This window comes from Typha latifolia, chromosome 1 (genome assembly GCF_019914945.1).
Source record: "Typha latifolia isolate L0001 chromosome 1, TyphaL0001v2, whole genome shotgun sequence".
NCBI lineage: Eukaryota > Viridiplantae > Streptophyta > Magnoliopsida > Poales > Typhaceae > Typha > Typha latifolia.
Window position 1 is genome coordinate 1,162,356 of NC_133086.1, and position 24,033 is coordinate 1,186,388.

The 24,033-nt window shown below is 41.0% G+C and overlaps 5 protein-coding genes and 2 non-coding genes across 7 annotated transcripts; 4 read left to right on the top strand and 3 right to left on the bottom strand.

Moving 5' to 3' along the window:
• Positions 1-744: 744 nt before the first annotated feature.
• On the top strand, positions 745-2,702 carry LOC140795672 (cytochrome P450 78A11-like). The gene is made up of 2 exons (XM_073148372.1): positions 745-1,789; positions 1,864-2,702. Exons 1-2 carry the CDS (start codon positions 788-790, stop codon positions 2,494-2,496), a joined length of 1,635 nt encoding a protein of 544 aa, XP_073004473.1. The 5' UTR covers positions 745-787; the 3' UTR covers positions 2,497-2,702.
• Positions 2,703-7,587: 4,885 nt separating this feature from the next.
• Positions 7,588-7,659, top strand: TRNAW-CCA (transfer RNA tryptophan (anticodon CCA)). Its single transcript has one exon. It is a non-coding gene; the product is annotated as a tRNA-Trp (tRNA).
• Positions 7,660-7,881: 222 nt separating this feature from the next.
• LOC140794061 (cytochrome P450 78A11-like) lies at positions 7,882-9,656 on the bottom strand. Its single transcript, XM_073145896.1, has 2 exons — positions 8,649-9,656; positions 7,882-8,565 (listed from the first exon to the last, which is right to left on the bottom strand). The coding sequence occupies exons 1-2, from the start codon at positions 9,654-9,656 to the stop codon at positions 7,933-7,935; spliced, it is 1,641 nt and encodes a 546-aa protein (XP_073001997.1). The 3' UTR covers positions 7,882-7,932.
• Positions 9,657-10,290: 634 nt separating this feature from the next.
• On the bottom strand, positions 10,291-12,691 carry LOC140797416 (pentatricopeptide repeat-containing protein At4g19191, mitochondrial). Its single transcript, XM_073150831.1, has one exon. It carries the CDS (start codon positions 12,442-12,444, stop codon positions 10,492-10,494), a length of 1,953 nt encoding a protein of 650 aa, XP_073006932.1. The 5' UTR covers positions 12,445-12,691; the 3' UTR covers positions 10,291-10,491.
• Positions 12,692-13,862: 1,171 nt separating this feature from the next.
• TRNAW-CCA (transfer RNA tryptophan (anticodon CCA)) lies at positions 13,863-13,934 on the top strand. Its single transcript has one exon. It is a non-coding gene; the product is annotated as a tRNA-Trp (tRNA).
• A 401-nt stretch (positions 13,935-14,335) lies between these two features.
• On the bottom strand, positions 14,336-17,477 carry LOC140780759 (uncharacterized). Its single transcript, XM_073126510.1, has 5 exons — positions 17,005-17,477; positions 16,786-16,860; positions 16,321-16,460; positions 15,734-15,871; positions 14,336-14,889 (listed from the first exon to the last, which is right to left on the bottom strand). The coding sequence occupies exons 1-5, from the start codon at positions 17,261-17,263 to the stop codon at positions 14,680-14,682; spliced, it is 822 nt and encodes a 273-aa protein (XP_072982611.1). The 5' UTR covers positions 17,264-17,477; the 3' UTR covers positions 14,336-14,679.
• Positions 17,478-19,422: 1,945 nt separating this feature from the next.
• LOC140794235 (alanine--glyoxylate aminotransferase 2 homolog 1, mitochondrial) lies at positions 19,423-23,339 on the top strand. Its single transcript, XM_073146170.1, has 9 exons — positions 19,423-19,733; positions 20,054-20,284; positions 20,592-20,762; positions 21,598-21,741; positions 21,842-22,021; positions 22,244-22,469; positions 22,762-22,875; positions 22,948-23,034; positions 23,131-23,339. The coding sequence occupies exons 1-9, from the start codon at positions 19,515-19,517 to the stop codon at positions 23,172-23,174; spliced, it is 1,416 nt and encodes a 471-aa protein (XP_073002271.1). The 5' UTR covers positions 19,423-19,514; the 3' UTR covers positions 23,175-23,339.
• The last annotated feature ends 694 nt before the right edge of the window (positions 23,340-24,033 follow it).

Below are 24,033 nucleotides of genomic sequence, written 5' to 3' on the forward strand. Positions count from 1 at the left end.
AGTACTATATATCTTTATATCATGCACCACAGACCACAAGCTTTTAACAACCATTTCAACTAATCTTCGCTATTTCTCGTCTCATATAAGCTTTTTGTTGTTAGTCTAGGACAACCACTTGAATAATAGTTTGAAAGTTGACAGAAGATACAAAGTATATTTAAGTATTTTAATTAACCTACTTATATATATATATATATATATATATATATATATATATATTTGTATTGAAAGCTTTGATGGATTATATAAATGGATTGCTCGAACTCCAATGCGATGCTTGAGCTTTAAGCGAACCGTCACACCCAACCCAAGGTGCTCTTTTGCCTTCTCGCTCTCCGTTTGGACGTTTTCCATCCGAAATTTTATGAATCCATGGGATCTATCAACCCGACCTTACGCGGCTTCACCCGCTACGTTAATTAACCACCATTAAATTTAATAACAAATATTAATGGTCGTTTTAACTGTAACTCCCAGCAGTCGTGGGTTAACTAAAAGGACGCAAATAACTTACACTAACTGTGATTATTGAAAAAGTAAATATTTCTTTCCACTGATTGGTCCGCCGACACCGCCAAGATCCACGCGGCAGTAGTCCGTTTTGATTCACGAGACATATCTAACGTTAATGGTCTGTTTAACTTCCTAACGCTTTCTCGGTCATGAACCCCACCTCCCCACTCTATATTCCAAATCTTATTCTGCTCCTATAAATAGCCCGTTACTTCCTCTACCACCACTCACAAAAATTCCTTCTATCTTCTTGTTCTACTACTTCTAATCCATGGCTTCTTTATCTAACTCTCCCTCCACCGATTCCAACTGGTGGGTTTTCACCCTACCTGCTTTCTTCGGAGCGGACGCGCTCCTGAGCGACCACATGCTCCTCTTCGCCTCTCTCCTTGTTGCTGTCATCTCCGGTGTACTCGTCTCATGGGCCTTCTCCTCCGGTGGGCCGGCGTGGGCTAACAATAGGAGCCGCATGGGTGCTACCCGGATTCCCGGCCCACGTGGCCTCCCATATTTCGGCAGTATCTTTGAGCTGACACGTGGGCTCCCGCACCGTACGCTGGCTGCCATGGCTCGCGCCGGAAAGGCCACCCAGTTGATGGCTTTCTCGATCGGTTCCACGCCTGCCGTCGTCTCGTCCGATCCCACCGTAGCTCGCGAGATCCTTTCCCATCCTAACTTCGCCGACCGCCCACTGAAGCGCTCGGCTCGCGAGCTTATGTTTGGCCGCGCCATCGGGTTTGCGCCGAATGGCTCTTACTGGCGCCTCCTGCGCAGGATCGCCTCCACCCACTTGTTTGCTCCACGCCGGATCGCCGCCCACGAGCCGGGACGCCAAGCTGACTGCACCGCTATGATGAAAAATATAGCCGCCGAGCAGGCCAAGACCGGCTCCGTTCGTCTCCGAGGCCACCTCCAGGGCGCGGCGCTGAACAACATCATGGGCAGCGTGTTCGGCAAGAGATACGACGTGTCCAGCGTGAATCCCGAGGCGGAGGAGCTGAAGGTGCTGGTGAGGGAAGGCTTCGACCTCCTGGGTGCCTTCAACTGGTCGGATCACCTCCCTTGGCTCGCCAGCTTCTACGACCCCTCTCACGTCAAGCAGAGGTGCGATGTTCTCGTGCCACGTGTACGCAACCTCGTACGAGGCATCATCGAAGAGCACAAGAGTTCTGGAACCGAGCAGCTCGCTGACAATGCCGACTTTGTTGACGTGCTGCTCTCCCTCCGTGGCGATGAGAAGCTCAATGAGGACGATATGATCGCTGTTCTATGGGTATGTGTGATGAATTACATAGCTTATCTTTGCAATCGCATATCGATTGAAGTTCGATTTATTTTGTTCGGCAGGAAATGATCTTCCGCGGTACGGACACCACCGCTCTCCTTACTGAATGGGCCATGGCCGAGCTTGTCCTCCACCCTGCCATCCAATCCAAGCTCCGCAATGAAATCAACTCCGTCGTCGGACCCAATGGATTCGTTAGTGATGCTGACGTGGCGAAAATGTCCTACCTCCAGGCTGTTGTGAAGGAGACCCTCCGAGCCCACCCTCCCGGCCCGCTGCTCTCCTGGGCCCGCCTTTCCACGTCGGACGTCCAGCTCGGCAACGGCATGGTGGTCCCAACTGGAACGACCGCCATGGTCAACATGTGGGCCATAACCCATGACCCTGCCGTGTGGGCCAACCCAGACGAGTTCACCCCCGAGCGATTCGTTGTCTCCGATGGCGGCGCTGACGTGGACGTCAGGGGTGGGGACCTCAGGCTTGCTCCTTTCGGCGCCGGGCGCCGTGTTTGCCCCGGGAAGAATCTAGGCATCGTCACTGTTGGGTTGTGGGTGGCCAGGCTGGTTCACCACTTCCAGTGGACGCAAGCTGAGGGTGCTGACGTGGACCTCACAGAGGTTCTGAAGCTGTCGTCCGAGATGAAGACTCCTCTCACCGCTGTTGCTGTTCCATGGGAGAACTTTGTGGCCGTTTAACTAAAAAGCCTAACAAACTTTACTATAATTATATCGGTAATGGTTTGCTTATAGTTGTGTCATCTTATGTGTTTTGCTTATAGTTGTGTAACATGTTATGGGACTCCAGTTTTGTGGTTTGTATAATTTCGGGGTACCCTTTTGTTTTGTTAAGCACCTTGTAATATGGTGGTAAACTGTTATAAACTGTTAGTATATGTTGGTAACCTAAACTGTTATAAACTGTTAGTATATGTTGGTAACCTAAACTGTTATAAACTGTTAGTATATGTTGGTAACCTTGTAATTTTGTTATCACATTTCATAGTTTAGTTCCAGGGTTTATATTATATTATATTTGAATCAAAATCAGCAGTTCGGCAATCGTGCACCCCTCTCTGAATGGAGCTAAAAGATTGCGACTCTCTATATTATTTTTTGTATAGATCTATTTCAGTAGTAAATGGCACGAACCCATGCTCTTCCTATAGTAGGTAGTAGTAGAGTACTAAAGGATAACAAAATCCAACTCAAAGAGAGAGGGATATATAGCCGCCTTACTGCTGAAGGTCAGGTGGTGTGATTCTATCGATCTATACACCACCCCTAAGAAAGATAAGGAAAAAGCTACAACAAAAAACCGCCTAAAGAGCCTCCTCCTACGACCGTTGAGTGTATAATTCAGCAGCCGTACTTTAATGGTGGTGTGGTGGAGATGGGTGTGGACGTAGTACTACCCCCAAATCGAGATCACGATCTTTAGGCTAAGTTGGCACGCAACATGTACGGCCAGGATTCTCGCAATCCCATGCACCACAGCCTAAACTTATGTAGCACGTACTAGCCCCAGCTGACCCCTAGGTGACAACACTTGGCTTCTCTTTACGGTTTTGACGGCCTTGACCAATCATAGTATGCCACATCATCAGATATGAAAAGGCTTTCCATGAAAGACGTGCCGCCTCGGGTTCCAAACCACGTGATTTCAGCTATAACCATTTACTGCGGCCGACTGCAGTAACTTATTAGTATTGTTTCAGTTACGTCGCCTTCAAACGTTAATTAATTTGGCTGGCAAAAGAGTGAGAAGGATATGCTGAGCATATGTTAATCAATTCCCATCGTAAACTCTAAACGATCCCTATGCCGTTCGTACGTTTTACTCACTAATTCTCTAATGATGTGCATCGTAGAGCGTTGTTGATTGCATGCCCTCTCATTTACTTTGTAGATTTAACTCTCTCTTTTTTTTTCACTCTCACTCTCTCTCTCACTCTCTCTCTCTCTAATAATGCTCAATGTATGGCATTTGATTTATTACATTTAGTCAGCATGCATTGTATCGTCCAGATTTCTTGGTTTCTATAGTACATAAAGATCTACCTTCACCAGATCTACTAGTCAAGTTCAGGATTCTCTTGTCGATAAACTAGATCTCGCTCTATTTCTTTAAAGTAGAAAATAGAACAGAAGAAAGCTGCAGTGATCCCTAAGCACGTCAAGTTAGTACGTATAAACACTTACCAGTTACCATATAACGAGCCTCCACATGATAACTAACAAATTTAATCTTCGAGTAGTACTCCAAATACTACTATCCATGTGCACTGTTCCACATAGAGGAACAGTGAGACATGCATTATTCCATGCATGGTGTTCACAAGTCAGGCAATTGAACCAAATACATTAAAACGGTCGAGGACGTGTGCATACTCTAGCATTTACAATATGCACAGAAGCATTGCCCCTCTGTTCGTTTCTCAGGGGTCCAGGGACCCACAAAAATGTGCATATCAACATTGGGTTAATGAATAAAAAAGAAAAGTAATAAGAACAACATAGACGTGCACTGTAGCCTAGTTGGTATATTCCGGACTGTGTCATGGTATGGGCACCGAGTCCTATCGAAGAGAGGGATATTAAATTAGATAAAATACTTAAGAGTTTTCTCCACGTTATTTTTTTCTTACTTGATATGGTGCTAAACCACACACACATGAAGTCACCAAAACGTACATAGTGTGTGTAAAATTTTACGGTGGGCATGGGCATGGCCCACGCGTCTCGCTCGTGTCGGTAGTCTGCACCTGCCACTGTATACGAGTCGAGGCGAACCCGGGTCAATGAATCTTTGACCGTTGACCTGGACAGAGTAGCGACAAAAGCATGGGATTGATGGAGGAGGGAGACAAAAAGGGACACATGGCAGCGGGGGGAACCTCGCTGAGTTCCGTCTGCGCGAGGGGACACGTCTGATGAGGTGGGGCTCGCCAAGATGGCACGGTTTTTGAGGAGAACGGTGATTTGGTTTCAACGAAATCAACGGCGGGACACACTTGTCGATTTATGTCCACGTGGGGTCACATGGAAGATGGACCCACAAAGATAGCCAAATCTTTTCGTCTACTACCCTCAGGCAATAATTACATATACACAGAATTGCTCTCTGGTTTTGCTTTTAACTTAAAACTATCCACTAAACATATGTTTGAGCAGAGCGGTGATTTGATTTTTAAATTAATAATATATTAATTAGGGGTACTCGGTCGCTATCCGCTTTTCTTCACTGTCGCTCTCTAATTTCATTTTATCTTCAAGTTTAAGGATGACATTGTAACTTAAAAAAATTTAAAAAGTTCACGTCAAAATTAAGTAAGTATAAATATAATTAACATAAAAAAGACTAATTTAAAACTAAATAAAATTGTAAGAGAAAGTACCAGAGAACTTTAAAAAAATATTACCGGAACATTTTATGCCATAAGAAATATTAATAAAATGTCAGTTTATCATTCTCTTTCTATTAATTTAAAATAAAATACACTTTTAATCTCTCCTTTTTTTATCTAAAATTATAAACCTTCAATAATATTTAATATTAACTATCACAATATAATATCGTTTAAATTTATTATTTTGAAATGAAAATTTTAATCATCTTAGAACTATTCATATTTACTCAAGCGATGAGATTATTAATATAATATAAATAATTATAATAATATATTTATTTATGTATTATATTTGGATAAAAAATTAATAATTTCATATTAGTCTAAATGTAATGTGATCCGGCCCAATTGGATCATCTTAGAGGGGACATTGAGTTTGCCGGGATGATCACGTTATTATCAAGATTTTTATTTCAACAATAATAATCTTGGGCAGTGTTGTAACGGCACTAGAAGAATGAATGCAAAAGCCATGTCGAAGAATAAGGCTCTCAAGTTTTGACATTCGAACAACCATAGCTCGGCGATCAAACACTCGAACCCGAGACTACAGCTTAGTCAACGGCGTTCGAATGCCAATCCAACGACGTTCGAACGTCTGGCACTGAAGTCAGCATGTTAGGATTAATTTGAATTATATAAATTTTAGTTAATCTCTAAATATGTGGAATGCAGCCATTTAAGATTTTAGAAGAATATTGACATTTTTGTCATCTCCTATCTCATCTCTCTTAACCTTCAGCTTCGAAATAAAGCTAACGTCCTTCCCTTTCTTTTCAACGATTGATTCCCCTAGTCGATTACGGCCAACCATCTTCTTTATCCTCCCTTAAGTCTTAGCCGCAAGTTAGCTCTTTCCTCCTTATCCATCGATCCGCTTTTATCTTTAGGGCTGACAATATTCTCTCTCTTATTTTCTTTCTAAATCATAAATCTATCATATCTTATTGTCACCTTCGTTATTCTTTCTAGCACTTAAGGCATGCTTATCGTCACATCTTTATAAATAAATTCATCTTAGCTTGATTCACAACAAAACATATTTTGAGAACCCAACATAATATGCTCTTTAAATTTGACGACAAAACATATGCTGATAATAGACTGCAAAAATTGGCTACTGTCCTCTCCAAAACCACCGACAAGTTCCAGTGTTCGGATTTCTTATACCAAAAAACAATTCCACTGTGGTTTCTACATCAATCGACATCTAAGCATGCCTTAAATGAAGGTTGTTGGCTTCTTCTTCTTCCTCTCTCTAGATCTCTCTCCCTCTTCTAACTTCCTCTCTCTAGATCTCTCTCCCCCTTTTAACTTCATCAAATGCTGAACTTGTTTCATTGTAGATTATATTCTAAAGGGCTCTCTCTTCATGCAATATAACATGCATGCATGTAGGTCTATGTAGTCTTTAGAGATGGGTCTGCAATAGATCCTTACGTGGGAACAACTCAGCAAGTCAAATAAGAGTTCATCGGGAGCTGCAAAGAAGATGTCGGTTGTCTTCCAAGGATTCTAGAGAAGGAAAAAGAACGTTTTTTTTTCCCAAACTTAAAGCTAACTGTAATTAATGTTGTGTAAATTAATCCTCGTGACAACTGAGGTAGTTTAATTTGACAACACATTCAAGTGACCCTATGTATTAGATAGATAGATTACAACAATCACATCGCGTATCAAATGATCTCCTTCCTAGATTTCTCTACCAGCACTAAGATCACATTATATTACTTGCACGGGAAAGAGAGCTTCTTACGAAACACAAGCATTTTAAGTAACGTGTTTGATTGATTTGTACTATAAAAAATGTCATGTGGAATTTATAGTAGTAAACTTTATTTATTTATTTGTTTGTTTTATTATATATATGTGTGGGTGGGGTTTAGCCATGAAGGAACCTTGACTACTTGTGCTTCGCCCGTTCACACATGTTTATTAATAACCAGATCAAAGATTCTCTTCAATCACAAAGATATCGTAGAACATTCTTTCACCATTAAAAGTGCAATGTGGAGAAGAAGAAGAAGTACTTAAATGCTATTAAACGTCGAGCATCTCCTTGTTTGAAGGAGCTCTAAGAAAGCAATGGCATGTGGGAGAAGTTTGATTGGATTAAGCTTAACTGGATTTTGAATATTTTATATGTAAGCTGCCTTCTGAGTTCTGGATTACATCTAATTAATTTGTTCACATGAGAAATTAGTCAGTGTCGGATGTTACTTAAGGAATCCCAAAGATTCTGTCTTGATATATTAAGGCAAAGGTGATACATTTTGAATATATATCCCGATTCAATGTTTCTAATAGAAAAGCATTAATTAATTAATAGATAAGATATGATTAGATTAGAAATAAGAGGAATGTTGTTGCCTAATAACCAGGATCCGTGGCGCAATGGTAGCGCGTCTGACTCCAGATCAGAAGGTTGCGTGTTCGATTCACGTCGGGTTCAATACCCCGATCCTAATCGGATTCTTTAATTTTTAATTTATTTTTCGCCGGGTGTGGTAATTGGTCGAGGAGGACACGAGAGTCACAGTAAAAAAAATCATCTCTCAGTATCGATGTGTTTATTTGAATGGCGTCATGACATCACATGGATGGGACTATGAAAGAGGATTACAAGAATGGTGCATGCAAAGAAAAGGAACCGGAATTACATGAGTCCCATATATAATGAAACTTAATTTTATTAATTTAAGATATGTATCGTAGTTGTATAATGTCAAGCAGCCAGAATATTATCCCTGGGAACTGCGACGGCAGTGAGGGGGTTCTTCATCTCGGAGGAAAGTTTGAGCACCTCTGTGAGGTCCACGTCAGCACCCTCAGCAGGGCCCCACTCGAAGTGGTGAACCAGCCTGGCAACCCACAGTCCGACCGTCACTATGCCGAGATTTTTCCCAGGGCAAACGCGGCGGCCTGCGCCGAAGGGTGCAAGCCTGGGGTCGCCGCCTCTCACGTCCACGTCGGCGCCGCCCTCGGAGACAACGAAGCGCTCGGGGCTGAACTCGTCGGGGTCGGCCCACACGGCGGGGTCGTGGGTGATGGCCCACATGTTGACCATGGCCGTGGTTCCAGCTGGGACCACCATGCCGTTGCCGAGCTGGACGTCCGACGTGGACAAACGAGCCCAGGAGAGCAGCGGGCCGGGAGGGTGGGATCGGAGGGTCTCCTTCACTACAGACTGGAGGTAGGGCATCTTCGCCACGTCCGCATCACTAACGAATCCATTGGGTCCGGCGACGGAGTCGATTTCACTGCGGAGCTTGGATTGGATGGTGGGGTGGAGGACAAGCTCGGCCATGGTCCATTCGGTGAGGAGAGCGGTGGTGTCCGTACCGCGGAAGATCATCTCCTGTCGTAGAAAGTTAAATCAAACGTCACTCGATATACAAGGACATAGATATTAATTAGATAGCGACTTAATCGATCACATACCCACAGAACTGCGATCATGTCATCCTCGTTGAGCTTCTCCTCGCCCTGAAGGGAGAGCAGCACGTCCACAAAGTCGGCATTGTCGCCGAGCTGCTTAGTTCCGGAACTTCGGTGCTCGTCGATGATGCCTCCTATAAGCTTGCGCACACGTGGCACGAGGGCAGCGCACCTCTGCTTGACGTGAGAAGGGTCGTAGAGGCTGGCGAGCCAAGGGAGGTGATCCGACCAGTTGAAGGCGCCCAAGAGGTCGAAGCCTTCCCTCACCATCACCATCAGCTCCTCCGCCTCGGGATTCACGCTCGACACGTCGTATCTCTTGCCGAACACGCTCCCCATGACGTTATTCAGCGCCGCGCCCTGGAGGTGGCCGCGGAGGCGTACGGTCCCATTCTTGGCCTGCTCGGCGGCTACGCTATTCAACATGGCGGCGCAGTCGGTTTGGCGTCCCGGCTCGTGCGCCGCGATGCGGCGGGGAGCGAACAAGTGGGTGGAGGCGATCCTGCGGAGGAGGCGCCAGTAGGAGCCGCTAGGCGCGAAGCCGATGGCGCGGCCGAACATGAGCTCGCGCGCGGAGCGCTTCAATGGACGGTCGGCGAAGCAAGGATGGGAAAGGATCTCACGAGCTATGGTGGGGTCGGAGGAGACGACGGCGGGGGTGCAGCCGATGGAGAAGGCCATGAGATGGGTGGCCTTTCCGGTGCGAGCCATGGCGGCAAGGGCACGGTGGGGGAGTCCTCGTGTTAGAGTAAAGATACTGCCGAACAAGGGGAGGCCACGTGGTCCGGGGATCTGTGTAGTGCCCATGCGGCTCCTATTATTCGCCCACGCTGGCCCACCGGAGGAGAAGGCCCATGAGACGATAACACCGGAGAAAAGTAAGGCGACAAGGAGAGAGGCGAAGGGGAGGATGCGGTCGCATAGAATCGCGTCCGCACCGAGAAAAGCAGGTAGGGTGAAGATCCACCAGTTGGAATCGGTGGAGGAGGAAGCCAAAGCTAAAGAAGCCATTGATTAATTTGAGGCAGTAGAAAGAAAAGAAAGTGTTTGTAGAGAAGAATGGTGTGAGGCAAAGGGAAAAATATAGGCTATTTATAGGAGCGAGAGAGGCTGACATGGTTCTATTTGCAATTCTATTATCCATATAGATTATTTGGATAAGAAAATCCCACTTATATTTGGAAGAGCTCGGATGGAAATCCGATCCATTACCATTGATTACATTTATTCATATGATTCTAAATTTCTAGTAGCATTAACTTATTATTCTTATGTTGATGGTGTTTTTCTCTGTTAAATTATCGATTCTTCTAATACCTCCCATCGAGTATACCCCAATACGTTTAATGTGGGTCCTTTGAGTGTAAAATTTCAGAAGTTCGTTGAGGAGTGAGGACCTTTCGGAAAGAAACATTAACACATCATTAATGTTTTTTTATTAGCGTTAGTAATTACTGTGATGAGAGTTAATTATGCAGGAGTAATTAAATGGTTTTGCCTGCAGATGTGGTTCTCACCCCTGTTTAATTGGTTCATGCATGAGATGGTGTTATTCGTGAATTACAACTAAAACACATATGAACTTATTTACTGCGTGCATTGGATGGCCCTGATCACATCCAATCTAATTCGCAGACAAGAGTGGTTTAAAAAAAATAGGCACTTTTTATTCATGAACTACAGCAGAACAACAATGTTTCAAAGTTACAAAATACTAGTCATATGTCAGACTATCACAATCCATGAGATCCTTATCATCAACATCATGCCGTCGCCAAACTGATGGGGGATTCCTTAGAATTTTACCTTAATGAGTAGCATGGAGCAACTCACTAAGTTAGCCAAGTTACATCAATTCTACAATGTGTAACCTTGTGTCCAAATCTGTATCCTGATCTGCTTTCTTTAATTGCAAGGCCAGAGTATCCAAAACTTCATATATATGCAAACCTTCAGGGTGAAACCTATCTTCAGAGGTGAATGCATGGAACTGTCCATCTACATGCACTGTGCTCTGGCCTGGGGATTTCCTTGCCTTCTTCTGCTTCATCATTGTTCTTATCTCTGCCACACCCTTCCACCTCTCTTTTGCAGCATAAATGTTAGCCATGCCAACATATGATACTGCTGTTTGAGGTTCTAATTCGAAAAGGCGGTTCGCAACGTACTCGCCAATGTCAGTTTCGCTGCGACTAATGCAAGCGCCTAAAAGAGCACCCCACACACCTGAGTCTGGCTCAAGAGGCATGCTTTTGATGAAGTCCAATGCCTCATTTAGTCTCCCTTGACGGCCAAGGAGATCAATCATGCTGGCATAATGTTCTAATCTTGGAACAATGCCATACATCTCACTCATCATATGAAAATAACTCCATCCTTTCTCAAGCAAACCACCATGGACGCATGCTTGTAGGACGGCGAGAAAGGTTACATGATTTGGCTTCAGACCTGCATCCAACATTTGTGTAAAAAGATCTAAAGCTTTTATGAAATCTCCATTCATGGCATAACCCATGATCATAGCAGTCCAAGAGATTATGGTTCTTTCGCTCATGCTGTCGAAAAGCCTTTGAGCTTCACCAATGTAACCACATTTAGCATACATGTCAATCAGCGCATTACCTACTAATATGTTTTCTGCAAATCCATTGGCCAGTGCATACCTATTCATCAATCTACCAAGTTCAAGAGCACCAATTTGGCTACAAGCAGATAGAAGAGCGACCACAGTGACAGCATCAGGCCTCTCCCCTGTAGCTTCCATGGCAAAGAACAGATTTGTCGCCTCATCAATATCTCCTCTTTGAGTATAACCACTGATCAGTGCAGTCCAAGAAACACATGTTCTTTTGGCCATTTTGTCAAAGCAATCTCTTGCAGCTTCAACGTCCCCACACTTTGAGTACAGTGATATCAGCGTATTCAAAACAGAAACATCTGAATCCATGCCAGATTTGATCGCAAGTGAATGAACGAGCATACCTTCTAATATTGATCCTGAACTGGCAAAAGACGAAAGCAAGCTCACAGTGGTGCTAACATCTGGCCTAAGACCATCTTTCACCATCTGATGGAAGAAATCAATGACTTCTTTAGATCGGCCAACATAAGCGTACCCTGAGATCATTGAATTCCAAGACACAACTGACCTCATTTCAATGGGAATCTCAGCAAACACTAATTCAGCACCATCCAAATCCTCACATTTACAGTAGGCAGCAATCAAAGTGTTGGCCACAGAAACATCACTTGTAACTCCCACTTGAATTGCCAAACAGTGGACAACTCTCAGTAATCCCAATTTTTTCTGATACCCGCATGATCGTGTCAAGCTTACGACAGTAACCGAGTCAGGATTCATCTCATCCAACCTCATGAGGCGAAAGAAACCCAAAACATTTTCAAGAGAACCCAACTCAGAGAAACCCATAATAATACAGTTCCAAGCTGCGGCGTCTCTATTGGGTATTTCCTCGAACAGATTTCGTGCATTCTCCAACTGCCGGGACTTAACATAGGCATCGACCATGGCGGTCCCAACGAAGACATCGGGATAGAACGGGGATTTGACGACATGGGCATGGAAGACTGCGGCGAGGGAAGCATCGGGGAGTCTCGCGCAGGACTTGAGGAGGAAGGGAAAGGTGAGGTGATCGGGTTGGAGGCCACATTGCTTCATGCGGCGGTAGATAAGGATGGCTTCTCGGTGGAGGCCTTTGTCCGTGGCCGCTCTGATGGCGGAGTTCCAGGAGGCAACGGTCGACGGATTCAAAATATAGTTGAGAGGACGAGTGTTCATCTCCACATCTCATTTTGACCACGGGAGGGAATAGTTGATGGAAAAGATTAGGACTCGCATTGGACCAGCCCACTTAAAAAAGACTGCAGCTCGGCGCGCCGATAAGCCGGAGTCTTCAACTTGCCACTCCACGCACTCGAGCGATCGACCTCGGCGCCGCTGTGGGCCTCTCCGCCGACTACTCTGCTCCAGAGTCCAGAGAACAAAAGAAAGGCAGAGGAGGCGCTCTTTGCCGAGTTCGGCCATGGCTTTGATAGATTCGCGAGCATGCGTGGGATGGTGCAAACGCTGAATCTTAAACGTCCCATCCTTCTTGATTTCCTATATCCTTGAAAGAAATCTTTTTTCGATTTTGGTCAATTTGAGAAAGTTTTAGAACATAATTAACTCATACTGCTGGTGTTTGATGACTTGACTCATACTTAACTCGTAATTAACTCCTCCTTATCCTCCTCCACCGTTTGAAATTAATTACGAAGGCATTGAATCTATTGTCTCATGAGAGACCCTAGGAAGGAATGCATGACAAGATCCGATGCGAATTTGTTCACTTGCCAAGGCATTGCCATTTTAATCTCGTATTGTGTTATTCGCATTTGATTGAGAAATATAAGGCAAAATGCATTTTTAAAAATTATAATTTTAATCCAACGACTATAATAGCCAATTTTTATACCCGGTACCGGTTCCAAAACCACATTAAGTAAGAAAAAGAATATATTAGTTAAGAAGATTTAATTACATGTGCCTAAATTCTCAATTTTCTTATTATACCCTCGAAGATCTTAACCATTAGATTTTCATCAAACTGATTGATAAACAATTAACTTTACGATACAGAAGAAGCACTCTACATGTTTTTTTCTTCTTCCGTTAAGATTTCTCTCTTAAATATAATTATACCTTAATTATATGAGATATTATTTAATATTAAATAATTTAAATTTAATTATTTAGAGATAAACTTTAATTTAAATATAATTCTCTATCTCTATCTATTAAAATTTAATTTAAATCAATTAAACTAATGGGAGATATATGTAAATAATAAAAATTAATTAATTTTTTATCAAATTAATTATAAAAGACATCAATACCCTTATTTTGATATATATACATTACTCTCAGTTAATGATATATATGTGTTTTACTTGATAAAATATTAAGATAATATAATTGTCAAAAAATAATGTGCAAAATTATATATCTAAAAAAATTACCTAGGTAATATCTTTCATTCCTATTATACCCTTAAGATCTTAATCATTAGATTTTCATCAAACTGATTGATAAAGAATTAACTTTATGGCACGGAAGAAACGCTCGAAATATAATCATTCAAATCACTCATCTATTTATCAGAATAAAGATGAACATCTATAGAAGATGTATTTAAAGACCTTTCATTCTTTACATCCGGATCCGTGGCGCAATGGTAGCGCGTCTGACTCCAGATCAGAAGGTTGCGTGTTCGATTCACGTCGGGTTCAAAACCCCGATCAAAACCGGATTCCTTTTTGTTTTTTTGGTTTTGTTTTCTGTTTCTATCTATATTTTCAAACTTAAATTTTTTCTGTCTAGATTTCATTTATGTTTTTCTGTTATTTATTTTTTCTAACTCGGAATCTCAGCCAAATCGTTCAATTCATGCCATTAAAGTTGTGGTCGATCTAAACTTTGATAGAATCATCCAGGTTCTTGTGCTTTTAATTTTCCCTCTGCCTTTTGCACCACATTTCATCAAATAATAAATTCGTTTTACAAAAAATGCTTCATATACCAAGGATATACTCTCAGATTTTTCATTTGATCACTGGTTATATACAGCTTGATTGGTACCATTTTTCCATGACTGCCATTGACAAATTAGTAATTCGAGTCATCAACACTATATGAAATATTCTTACTGATTCCCTTGTTGCTTCCATATAAAAGAATATACACCAGAGTCAATAGCCAAGCAATGTGATTCAATATAAATTTCCATTTACAAGTTGGACGAGCAAGAAGAGTAGATTTCCAATCAGAATGGAAACAATCTTTGCCCAAGAAATTATAAGCAAATGGATTAATTTCCCTGCCTCTTCCTTTCTGAAATAAATATAGAGCTTTTCATATACATTTGAAAAGTTCACATAATATAACTGATCGAACTCTTTGACTAGCTCTGTCTCCAGTTATCATGCAATGAGTAGGATCTCTGTACAATAAAATTTATCCAACCTATAAATGTTTTCAGGCAGCTTCATCGTCGTCGGTGTCAAGCTCAAGGCCTTCAGCAGCTAGAAGCTGGCTGATGACTCTTTTCTTATCTTCCTCTGCTTTTTTCCGCATTAAATCTCTCTTTTTTAAGATAAGGGTATGTCTTTTCAATGTATTGGAGAAGTACTCCATGGATGCTTTCTTTTCCTTGGCCAATATCCGTCGCTCTTCGTCAGGATCAATCTGAAATAAGACAAAGAAACTTACCTCATCTAGAGGCTTAAAGCATATACTGTTTGAGTGTGATGCCTCCTATTATGCCGTAAAGTGCCACCATGAAGTTTTATCCAGTGCACAATTGTATTTGAAAAATTGACCTATTATAAGATTGAAGTGCATGTGATGCTGATACAGAATAACTGGAAGAGGGGAATAAATATTTACTCACAGATTGACAAGGAATAGATAAAATTGGTTGGAAGAAAATCTCTTAGTAAAAGAATAACATATCGATTGTAATCAGGATATAAGAAGCCCTGATGGAAGAAACTTACCTGGGATGACAATAAGTCCATTAGAGTGGTGATAATAATAATAAATGACCAAAGTTTAATGCGGGCTAAACATCTTGCTATACTTATTCCAGTGTTGTGATACTGTCACATACACATGGTACAATTAAGTATCAATTTTTACGAGTAATATGACAACTATGAAGTGATTTAAGGGTGAATGGTAAAATGCTGCCTCACAAAATTTCCAGATGCATAGAAAATGAAGATGTTTTCCTAGACGGCCAGAAAAAGATGCTGCTATGGATAGAATTATTATGGGTCAAAACTTATGAAAAACAAGAAGTTAGCCATAGTAGAAAATTGAAAACGGAATAGCAAGCAATATGGACAAGTCTTTATGTAGGTCTACATCAAATTCCACTTTTGAGGACATCATGGTGCTTTAGGCTCAACCTGACCAGAAAAACAGTTTGATACATCTATGTTCATCAATAAACCTCTAATTAGTTAAGAATGACAATATTAAATGAAGGAAGTATCCCTGATTTAATTAGGTGAGCAGGATTACAGACCTTTGAACGGGAGAGACGGCGTGCTCGCAGATTCATCTCACGCTGCTGTTGCTCAGCCCAGGCTGCAATTGCCATATCACCCCGCTGATCAAAAGCTTTTCGCTTTTTCATCAACCATTCCATCCATGCCTGGGAAGCCTGGAAAGAATTAAATAAATAGGACATCAGCTTTCCTCTAATGAAATATTTTTGACATCGATAAAAATGCACCTAGTTCCAGAATAATTTAACAGCCTATGCACTACAACTCCAGTCTGCAGTATCTCCCAGATTATCAACACTGATGATATGACATCTTCAGAAGTTCATATAGTACTGAAAATGTGACAGAATCTGATGCAACCAATTTGTCCTTTCCGATTCACTCACATTTTAAACTTTCAAAGGATTAATGGGTTAATTTCATTCCATCTTGGTATCACCCATTATTTCCCTTCACTTATCACGAAGTAAGAGAGAATGAACTTCAATCATGGTTCTGCTCTCATCACTGATAGTGACACAGGGACATAAAGTAAATGTGATAATTATCCAGGTGGAAGATTATCAGCATTTCCATAAAAATTAAGCTAGATAGAATCTTCTACCTTCATTGGATTGACTCGGTGATCTCTATCATATTGCCCTCTCTTTTCCCCATCCATCAGTAGCTCATAAGCTGCTTGTATTTTGATAAAGCGAGCTTCGGCTGTTTCGCCTTCATCAAGAGTTCCCCTACCATCATACACTTCAGCGGTACAGAACAATCAGTTGAGAATTAAAAATTAAGTGCAAAAAGAATAAAGTATGGCGTCCTGTAGACTAAGCTTCTATGTGTTCTATTTAAACGTCTGAGCTAATAAATGGAAAGAGAAGTGCCACAAGGAGGATCAAATGTAAGAAACACCGATTCCTAATATCCACAGCTCCAATTGAAGCAAGTACATGGAAGTGGCCCCAGCATACCATGTGGTCCATGAACTAATTATAGCATTGATTCTCGAAGGGAAGTTAAAAAATTCTTTTTGGACCAGAAGCAAAAAATGGAATTTAAGGATCGGGAAGGAGCAAACCATCCGGGTGATAGAACTTGGCCAATCTCCTGTACGCTGATTTTATCTTCTCGTCATCAGCATCTCGCACAAGCTCTGTCAATCATACACCAACAAAATTTTGGTTCATTTATTCAAAAACTCACATTAGAAAAAAGATAAAATTTTTTTGGCAATCTATCTATCATTTAATCCCAAAAATGAATCCAACGAGAGAAGTTTTCTTTTTTGAGTAATTACCAAGTGTTTCGTAAGGGGATTTCTCGGAATTCCATTTGGAAAACCTGGTGAGAGTCCTCCTGTGGTTGGTGCGAGACCCCGACGCCATCCTGGGGATCTCGTCGAGGAAGAAAGAGGAAGAGGAAGAGGAGAAGGAGGGTATCCGGGGGTTAGCGCTTCGGGCGAAGTTGGTGAACCCTAGGCGGCCATGGCCTCGGTAGCAGTAGATGAATGAGGAGATGGCGGCGTGCGGGCGGCAAATTGATCTCAAGCTGCTCATCTCTTAAGAGCAGGAGAAGTGAAAGATAGAGAAGAGAAGGAGAGAGGAATTAGGGTTGAGGAAGATGGAGAAGAAGGAGAGAGAAGGGAGGAGGGAGAAGAGACCGGAAGTTGGGAGATTCCGTGACGCGAACACACGGGGAGGGAGCTGAGGTCCTCGGCGAGTGCCACGTTGCCAGTTTCTTGTTTGAATAAAAAGCTGTTCGCTGTTGGATGGCGACGATTGCATCAGGAGGCGTCCTCAACTACTTCAGCGGTGCGAGATGATTCACTGGCTCTCCAGTGGACCATACAATACTAGAAAAATTTCCGACCTCATATGAAAAATTATACTACAACGAGGGGTTTAAAACGACATTTTAAGTGGTTGGATGAGAATTTGGACCCCCTCTAACATTGTTTAAATAACAAAATTATGAATGAGTATATAAAAGTTTAATTAGGTATTCAATAAGTGAAACTTCCATTATTTATGTTTATTTAAACGTATAATTTTAAAAAGACTTAATTATACTTTGCTCTCTTTTATTTTGATCCGGTATCATTTTATTATCATATATTATAAAAGCGAACAAATGACCTCTAAACATTTGAAAAGCTATAACCCCTTAGACATTAACATACGTTCTAGAATTACCTTTCTATTCCTCTGTTGTTGGGGAAAAATATTAGAGTTTATTATGATACGATTTGATTCATATTGGCTTCACACGTGGTATTAGATTCGTTGAGATGAGCCTATTTATTTAGTTGGGTTTGTTAGAAGCAATAAAAGTATTTTGTCGGGGTGCATTCGAACGCAGGAATCGCGTTCGAACAGGGATACGAACGCCTGCACACGTTAGTAAAAACAGAGAACACAAATTACGCGTTCAAACGAAATTAGGTCGTTCTAATGCGGTCGTTCGAACGCCTATATACGTTTGCATCGACAGATAATGGAAATTTTGCGTTCGAACGCGATCGAGTGCGTTCGAACGCACCGCGACGAAAGTGTGAGTTTTGTTAAGGGTTGTTAGGGTTGTTTAGAGTTGCTTAACTCAATTGAGGAGTTTTTAGGGTGAGTCTCTATAAATATGTGGAGGAAACCCTAATTTGAGTCTATCTTAAATAATTGAATTGGCTTTGGCTTTTATCTCTCTCTCAACTTATCTCTAGCCATTGATGTCCTCTCCCACCTCCCTTCTTCCATTGTTCAAGTCTTTTGTCGACATCTTTCAATTTCTAATCACCCTCTTCTACATCAACTTCTCCCCCTTCACATTAAGAAATAAACCCAGCATCTATCTAGCCATTGGAGGGCTATCAAGCTAGTAGCTAATTGACCTTTAGCCACTATTGAGTCGATAACTTGAGATCTGATTGTCAAAATTATGTGATCTTGAATTCATTGGAAAGCTCTTTCTAAGAGAAACATCATATCCAAAATTCAAGAGGATCCATCGGTTAGATTATTCGCATATCTCATCGAAAGTTACAAGCTTCATCGAGTCTAGAATCGTTGCGGATCGAATTAGGCCGGTTCGTAACATATTAGCTGATAACATTACTTATCTACCCTTACTTGTTACTGATTGGGTTTCTCTATTGTTGGTCCTATCTTCTTCTTTTTTCATCCCATTTCTTCTTTCTTTCATCTGCCACTCTCATCGTCATATAGAATTTTCTACTCACTTTAAAGGATGTCAGGTATAATTATTTGTGCTAGAAATTATGTGGGAAAGATATTGAGAGATAGGATCGAAAAAATTTCCTACAACTTAGGAAAGTAGAACAAGAGTGAATGCCTTTTGTAGTTCATCATCATCAGAAGAAGAAAATGAAGGCAAAATTATCTAAATATTTGTTTGACCTTTATGAGAATAATTTTATCAATCTAAAAATAATAGACTGTTTATGTGCTTGGTAGACGAATTTTAGCTCACACGGATGAGTTTAATTGTTACTTTTTAAAAGTCTAAGAGAGAGAAATTTATATATTTTATAATTAAAATGATATCGGATCAAAGTACCAAATAGCAAAACTTAGAAAAAGCCGAAATAATAAAATAGACGGTTCAGCCCGACATCCCTCTCGTATTCCGGTCCAACACACTGAATCTCCAGCTCAGCATAAATATTTTTTAAGAGAATTTTGTATATTCCATTTTCCACGTCATCGTCCTCCACCTTCAAAAGGCGCCAAAAAACTGCTCTCGTCTCTCTCCACTCTGTCTGACAGCCAAGCCCTAAACTTTCTAATTCACTACGCAATGTTCCTCCGCAGAGATCTATGGCGCAGGGGTCTCAGATCCTCGCCGGAGCTCCGGAGACTGCTGCTCCGCGGCTTCGCCTCCTCGCCTCCGGCGCCGCCGTCCATCCCACCCTTCGACCACCAGCCGCTGCCGTACACCGGTATGCCCGGCGAGGAGATATTGGCGAAGCGGAAGTCCTTTCTTGGCCCATCCCTCTTCCACTACTACCAGAAGCCGGTGGTCACATCTTTCCATTATCTAGGGTTTTGAAGTTATTTCGTGTTTGGATCGAATGGTTTAGTTTGAATCTAGACGTTTGGGTCTATGGTTATATATCGAAAATTGGGCTTTCCAATCGGTTAACTACTAATTTGATTACTTTCTTAGGAAAAGTTCGTTTTTGAATTACAACTTTTAAGTTTTACGTACTACTTTAATTTGAGAAAAATCCTTCCATTTCACTTTATGCATTTCCGTTTATATTAGCAGAGAAAGGTAAATGCTGTAAATCGTTACAGAGTTTAATCTTTGCGTTTTTTGTTTTAATCTTGAGCTAGCTCAATATTGTGGAAGGAAAGATGCAGTATCTTTATGATGAGAACGGAAAGAGGTATCTTGACTGCTTTGCTGGTATAGTTACGGTTTCTTGCGGGCATTGCCATCCAGATATAGTGAATGCTGTGGTGGAGCAGACGAAGCTGCTCCAACATACTACGACCATATACTTGCATCATGCTATTGTTGAGTTTGCGGAAGCATTGGCATCGAAAATGCCAGGCAACCTCAAGGTAGGAACTATGAGATATCTTCCTTATGTCATTATCTTTTGTTTTTCTGTGAATAGAGACACAAATCAAAATTGCCACAATGGAGTTCCTAGGGTAATAAGTAAACAATACAATTACGAAGGAAGGGCCTTTTGCAGATGCTTTGGCATCTGCAATATGGTCCTGGCAGTGATCATTGTATTCTCTGGAAAATAACATCTTACTTTCTGGATGCAAAAATAGTGTAAATGAATAGTAAAAAAGATTAGTGGTTTTAAGTATTCTCTTGCTTTGTTTACATATTTATTACTATTATGATGAACTGCAGGTTGTTTATTTTGTCAATTCTGGGACTGAAGCAAATGAATTAGCTATGCTGATGGCACGGCTGTATACTGGTAATCTAAGCATGATTGCCTTGAGAAATGCATATCATGGTGGAAGTGCTGGAACAATTGGATTGACAGCTTTACATACTTGGAAATACCCAATTCCTCAGGTTGGTTACTGAGAATAAATTTTTATAGAAAAAAGATGAACCTACTTTTGCTATCTTCTTTATCTTCCCTTGTTTCAGACTCATGCTTTGCTTTTCAAAGTTAAAAATTACCTTGTTTTCTATGCTTATACATGCTTAGAGTTGCGACATTGTACTTCAAACGGTATGAGAAGTCTAGTACTTTAAATCAAACTTTTGTTCATGTGGTAGCTGTTTGAGATAGCCATCATAATAAGCATATCAGTCATGAACATCAACACCTGATCTGCTATTTAAAGTGAAATGTACTTTTTTTCTTCCAAACTGCAACTTAGTTAAAGCAAGTTGTCTAATATGATCAAGAAATTCCAAATCAGTTGAACATATGGTTAAATGGATAATTTGATTGAGTAGGATGAAGAAGGAACGCTAATAGTAATATTCCATGGAAGCTGTAAGAAAGCATGTGTTGACCAAACAAGTGTCATCTAATAAGGATGTACAGGCAAATATGAAAAAGTCATCTGTATATAGGTGGAGTGAGTCTTGTTGTTTATGTGCTTGTTTTTTATTACTTAAATACAATATGTCACCTGATTAAGCATAATCAAGAAGGTATCTTATGGAAGTAGCAACCGTGGCAACGAGTGTATGTGACAGGTATTGATAATGCTGATGAAATCATCATCTGCCACATAAGCTTCTTATTATTCTGTTTATCTATCTGCCATACCACCATATTCTGGACATCAGTTTGTGTAATGACCTTGCTTCATAGATATTGCCAAAGAAACAGATTCCAAGTTTCATGCAGTTTCTTGTCCATATAGCTTATGCCTGTCCACAATTTTTACAGGGTGAGATTCACCATGTCATGAACCCTGATCCATATCGTGGGGTCTTTGGCTCTGATGCTGGACGTTATGCCAAAGAAGTCCAAGATCATATTAGCTTTGGTTCTTCTGGGAATGTTGCAGGCTTTATTGCTGAAACTTTTCAGGTGTGAGTAAGTTTGTAAAGATGATACCCAAAATTTATTGTTACTCTTACTTTCTTCAGAAAGCTATTTACAATCACTTTGTTACTCGCAAATGTTATAGGGTGTTGGCGGTTCAGTTGAATTGGCTCCTGGCTACCTAAAAGAAGTATATAATATTGTGCGTAAAGCTGGTGGTGTTTGCATAGCTGATGAAGTTCAGAGTGGGTTTGGGCGCACTGGAAGCCACTACTGGGGATTTCAGACACAGGATGTCATTCCAGACATTGTCACAATGGCAAAGGTCTCTTATTTCTTCCGCATACGTTATATGTTGCCTTTAGATCTTATGAAAGCCTGTAAAAATACTATATTATGCTTTTCTTCTTTGGTATCAATTACACCCTCACAGAATCACAAAGTAAATCTAACATTAATGCACCATCGGATCATCCAATATATTGAATTCATTATTTGAATTTTTTTTCATTATATTTAGTTGATTTATTTTATGTCAGTGTCTCAGGGTATTGGCAATGGTCTACCATTAGGAGCAGTTGTCACGACTCCTGAAATAGCTAATGTGATGTCACAAAAAATTCAATTTAATACGTTTGGTGGGAACCCTGTTTGTTCTGCTGGTGGACTAGCAGTGCTTAAGGTTCTTGACAAGGAAAATCGCCAGGCACATTGTGCTGATGTTGGTTCCCACTTGATACAACGATTAAAATCTCTTCAGCAGAAGCATGAAAGTAATGTCTTTAAGCCTTCCCACTGCTAACAATGTTTGGATCCTCTATATGCTCTTATATCCATCTTATTTATTTTTCCATTTGCTAGTAGAGTAGTTTGATTATCCTACATAAGTTGGACCTGATTTTCCATCGCATGTTTTAATGATTGGAGTTGGATTGATGGACTCGTCATACATGTTAGAGTTTTCCAGTATATACAGTATTTTGATTTCCCTCTCAACATGGGCATTTACTTCATATGTTACACTACCGTTATTGTCTCCTTTTTAATTAAGTGTTTTCATTTCAGTCATAGGAGATGTTAGAGGCAGGGGATTGATGTTGGGAGTAGATCTTGTAACTGACAGGAAAGAGAAGACGCCTGCCAAGGTTGAGACGGCAGTGTTATTTGAGAAACTAAAGGGTAACCTCATCTCTCTCTACTTTCTTTTCCTTGATAAAGTTCTCCAGACTAACTTTTTATACCTGTTCGTAGATCTTGGAGTACTAGTTGGGAAGGGGGGCCTGCATGGCAACGTCTTCAGAATAAAACCACCAATGTGCTTTAACAAAGCTGATGCAGGTTTCTCTTTTTCCTACTACTGCTTGTCAAATATGTTACATGGGCTTGCAGTTTTTGGCTTTTTGGATGATCACATTTTGATCGGTCTTCATGCAGACTTCCTCGTGGATGCGCTGGATTATGCGATGTCAGGGATGTAAGAGCAACTGCAGAATCGAGGATTTTGCCTGCTTGCTGCCCCCTAGTAGTGAGAGTTCTTTGAGGCCTCGTTCTAGATGGTATTTGTAAGGAGAATGGACAAACAGTTCAGAGTTGATCTTGAGGGAGAATTGGTCGAATAAGAAAACAAATAATAATGTTCCAAAGATCTGTTTCCATGTATCAGAATGAGGCTTTAATTTTAGTATTGTTCTCATGTAGCAGAATGATTGCGATGGATGATACTAACCATGATATGATCATAACCTACTCTCGATTCCACTTCTTGCGAGAAAAACTTAAAAAAGAAAAGGTACCAAAGGCTTACTACTGGATTCCACAACAATGGCATTGAGATGGAGAAAAATGACTCAAGTTTTGTAATTTTTTTAAGTGCGGCTATGTTATAATTCAGCATACACAGCCAGCCTTCCAAGGGAAACTGGCTTGAAATAATTAGATCATATTAAGTGAGACCACATTGGCTGAATCCTAAGGCAACTTTTTTTTGTAAAAAAAGCAAGCATCTTTTGCAATGGTTGCATACTCGGGGCAAGTTCCAGGATCTTCCCATTTTTATTGATTTCATATGTTGCCCTTAAATAAAATCAAACAATCAGGCCATACAAAGCTAATAAGTTATTTGAAAGAGGATCCTACAGTAAAAACAAAATTTGGACAGCCACACCTATAAGAATATGTTGCTCTATTTGTGATGTTAGAGTAGTAACTAGAACTTTTGTGAAAGAAAACCTTCAAGAACATCAATTCATGCCAAAAAAAAAAGGATGACTCATAAACTACTGTTGCATCTTATTAGACTCAAAAGAATACTATAGATTGTCTCCAGAAGATGTTATG

Excerpts from the sequence above, each read along its gene's own strand:
- LOC140795672 (XM_073148372.1), top strand. The coding sequence starts at position 788 with ATGGCTTCTTTATCTAACTCTCCCTCCACCGATTCCAACTGGTGGGTT. Across the intron at positions 1,790-1,863 it reads ATATGATCGCTGTTCTATGG|GAAATGATCTTCCGCGGTAC; the intron begins GTATGTGTGATG and ends TTTGTTCGGCAG.
- LOC140794061 (XM_073145896.1), bottom strand. The coding sequence starts at position 9,656 with ATGGCTTCTTTAGCTTTGGCTTCCTCCTCCACCGATTCCAACTGGTGG. Across the intron at positions 8,566-8,648 it reads ACATGATCGCAGTTCTGTGG|GAGATGATCTTCCGCGGTAC; the intron begins GTATGTGATCGA and ends TTTCTACGACAG.
- LOC140797416 (XM_073150831.1), bottom strand. The coding sequence starts at position 12,444 with ATGAACACTCGTCCTCTCAACTATATTTTGAATCCGTCGACCGTTGCC.
- LOC140780759 (XM_073126510.1), bottom strand. The coding sequence starts at position 17,263 with ATGAGCAGCTTGAGATCAATTTGCCGCCCGCACGCCGCCATCTCCTCA. Across the intron at positions 16,861-17,004 it reads ATCCCCTTACGAAACACTTG|AGCTTGTGCGAGATGCTGAT; the intron begins GTAATTACTCAA and ends TATGATTGACAG. Across the intron at positions 14,890-15,733 it reads GCCGTCTCTCCCGTTCAAAG|ATTGATCCTGACGAAGAGCG; the intron begins GTCTGTAATCCT and ends GTCTTATTTCAG.
- LOC140794235 (XM_073146170.1), top strand. The coding sequence starts at position 19,515 with ATGTTCCTCCGCAGAGATCTATGGCGCAGGGGTCTCAGATCCTCGCCG. Across the intron at positions 20,763-21,597 it reads GGAAATACCCAATTCCTCAG|GGTGAGATTCACCATGTCAT; the intron begins GTTGGTTACTGA and ends CAATTTTTACAG. Across the intron at positions 21,742-21,841 it reads TTATTGCTGAAACTTTTCAG|GGTGTTGGCGGTTCAGTTGA; the intron begins GTGTGAGTAAGT and ends CAAATGTTATAG.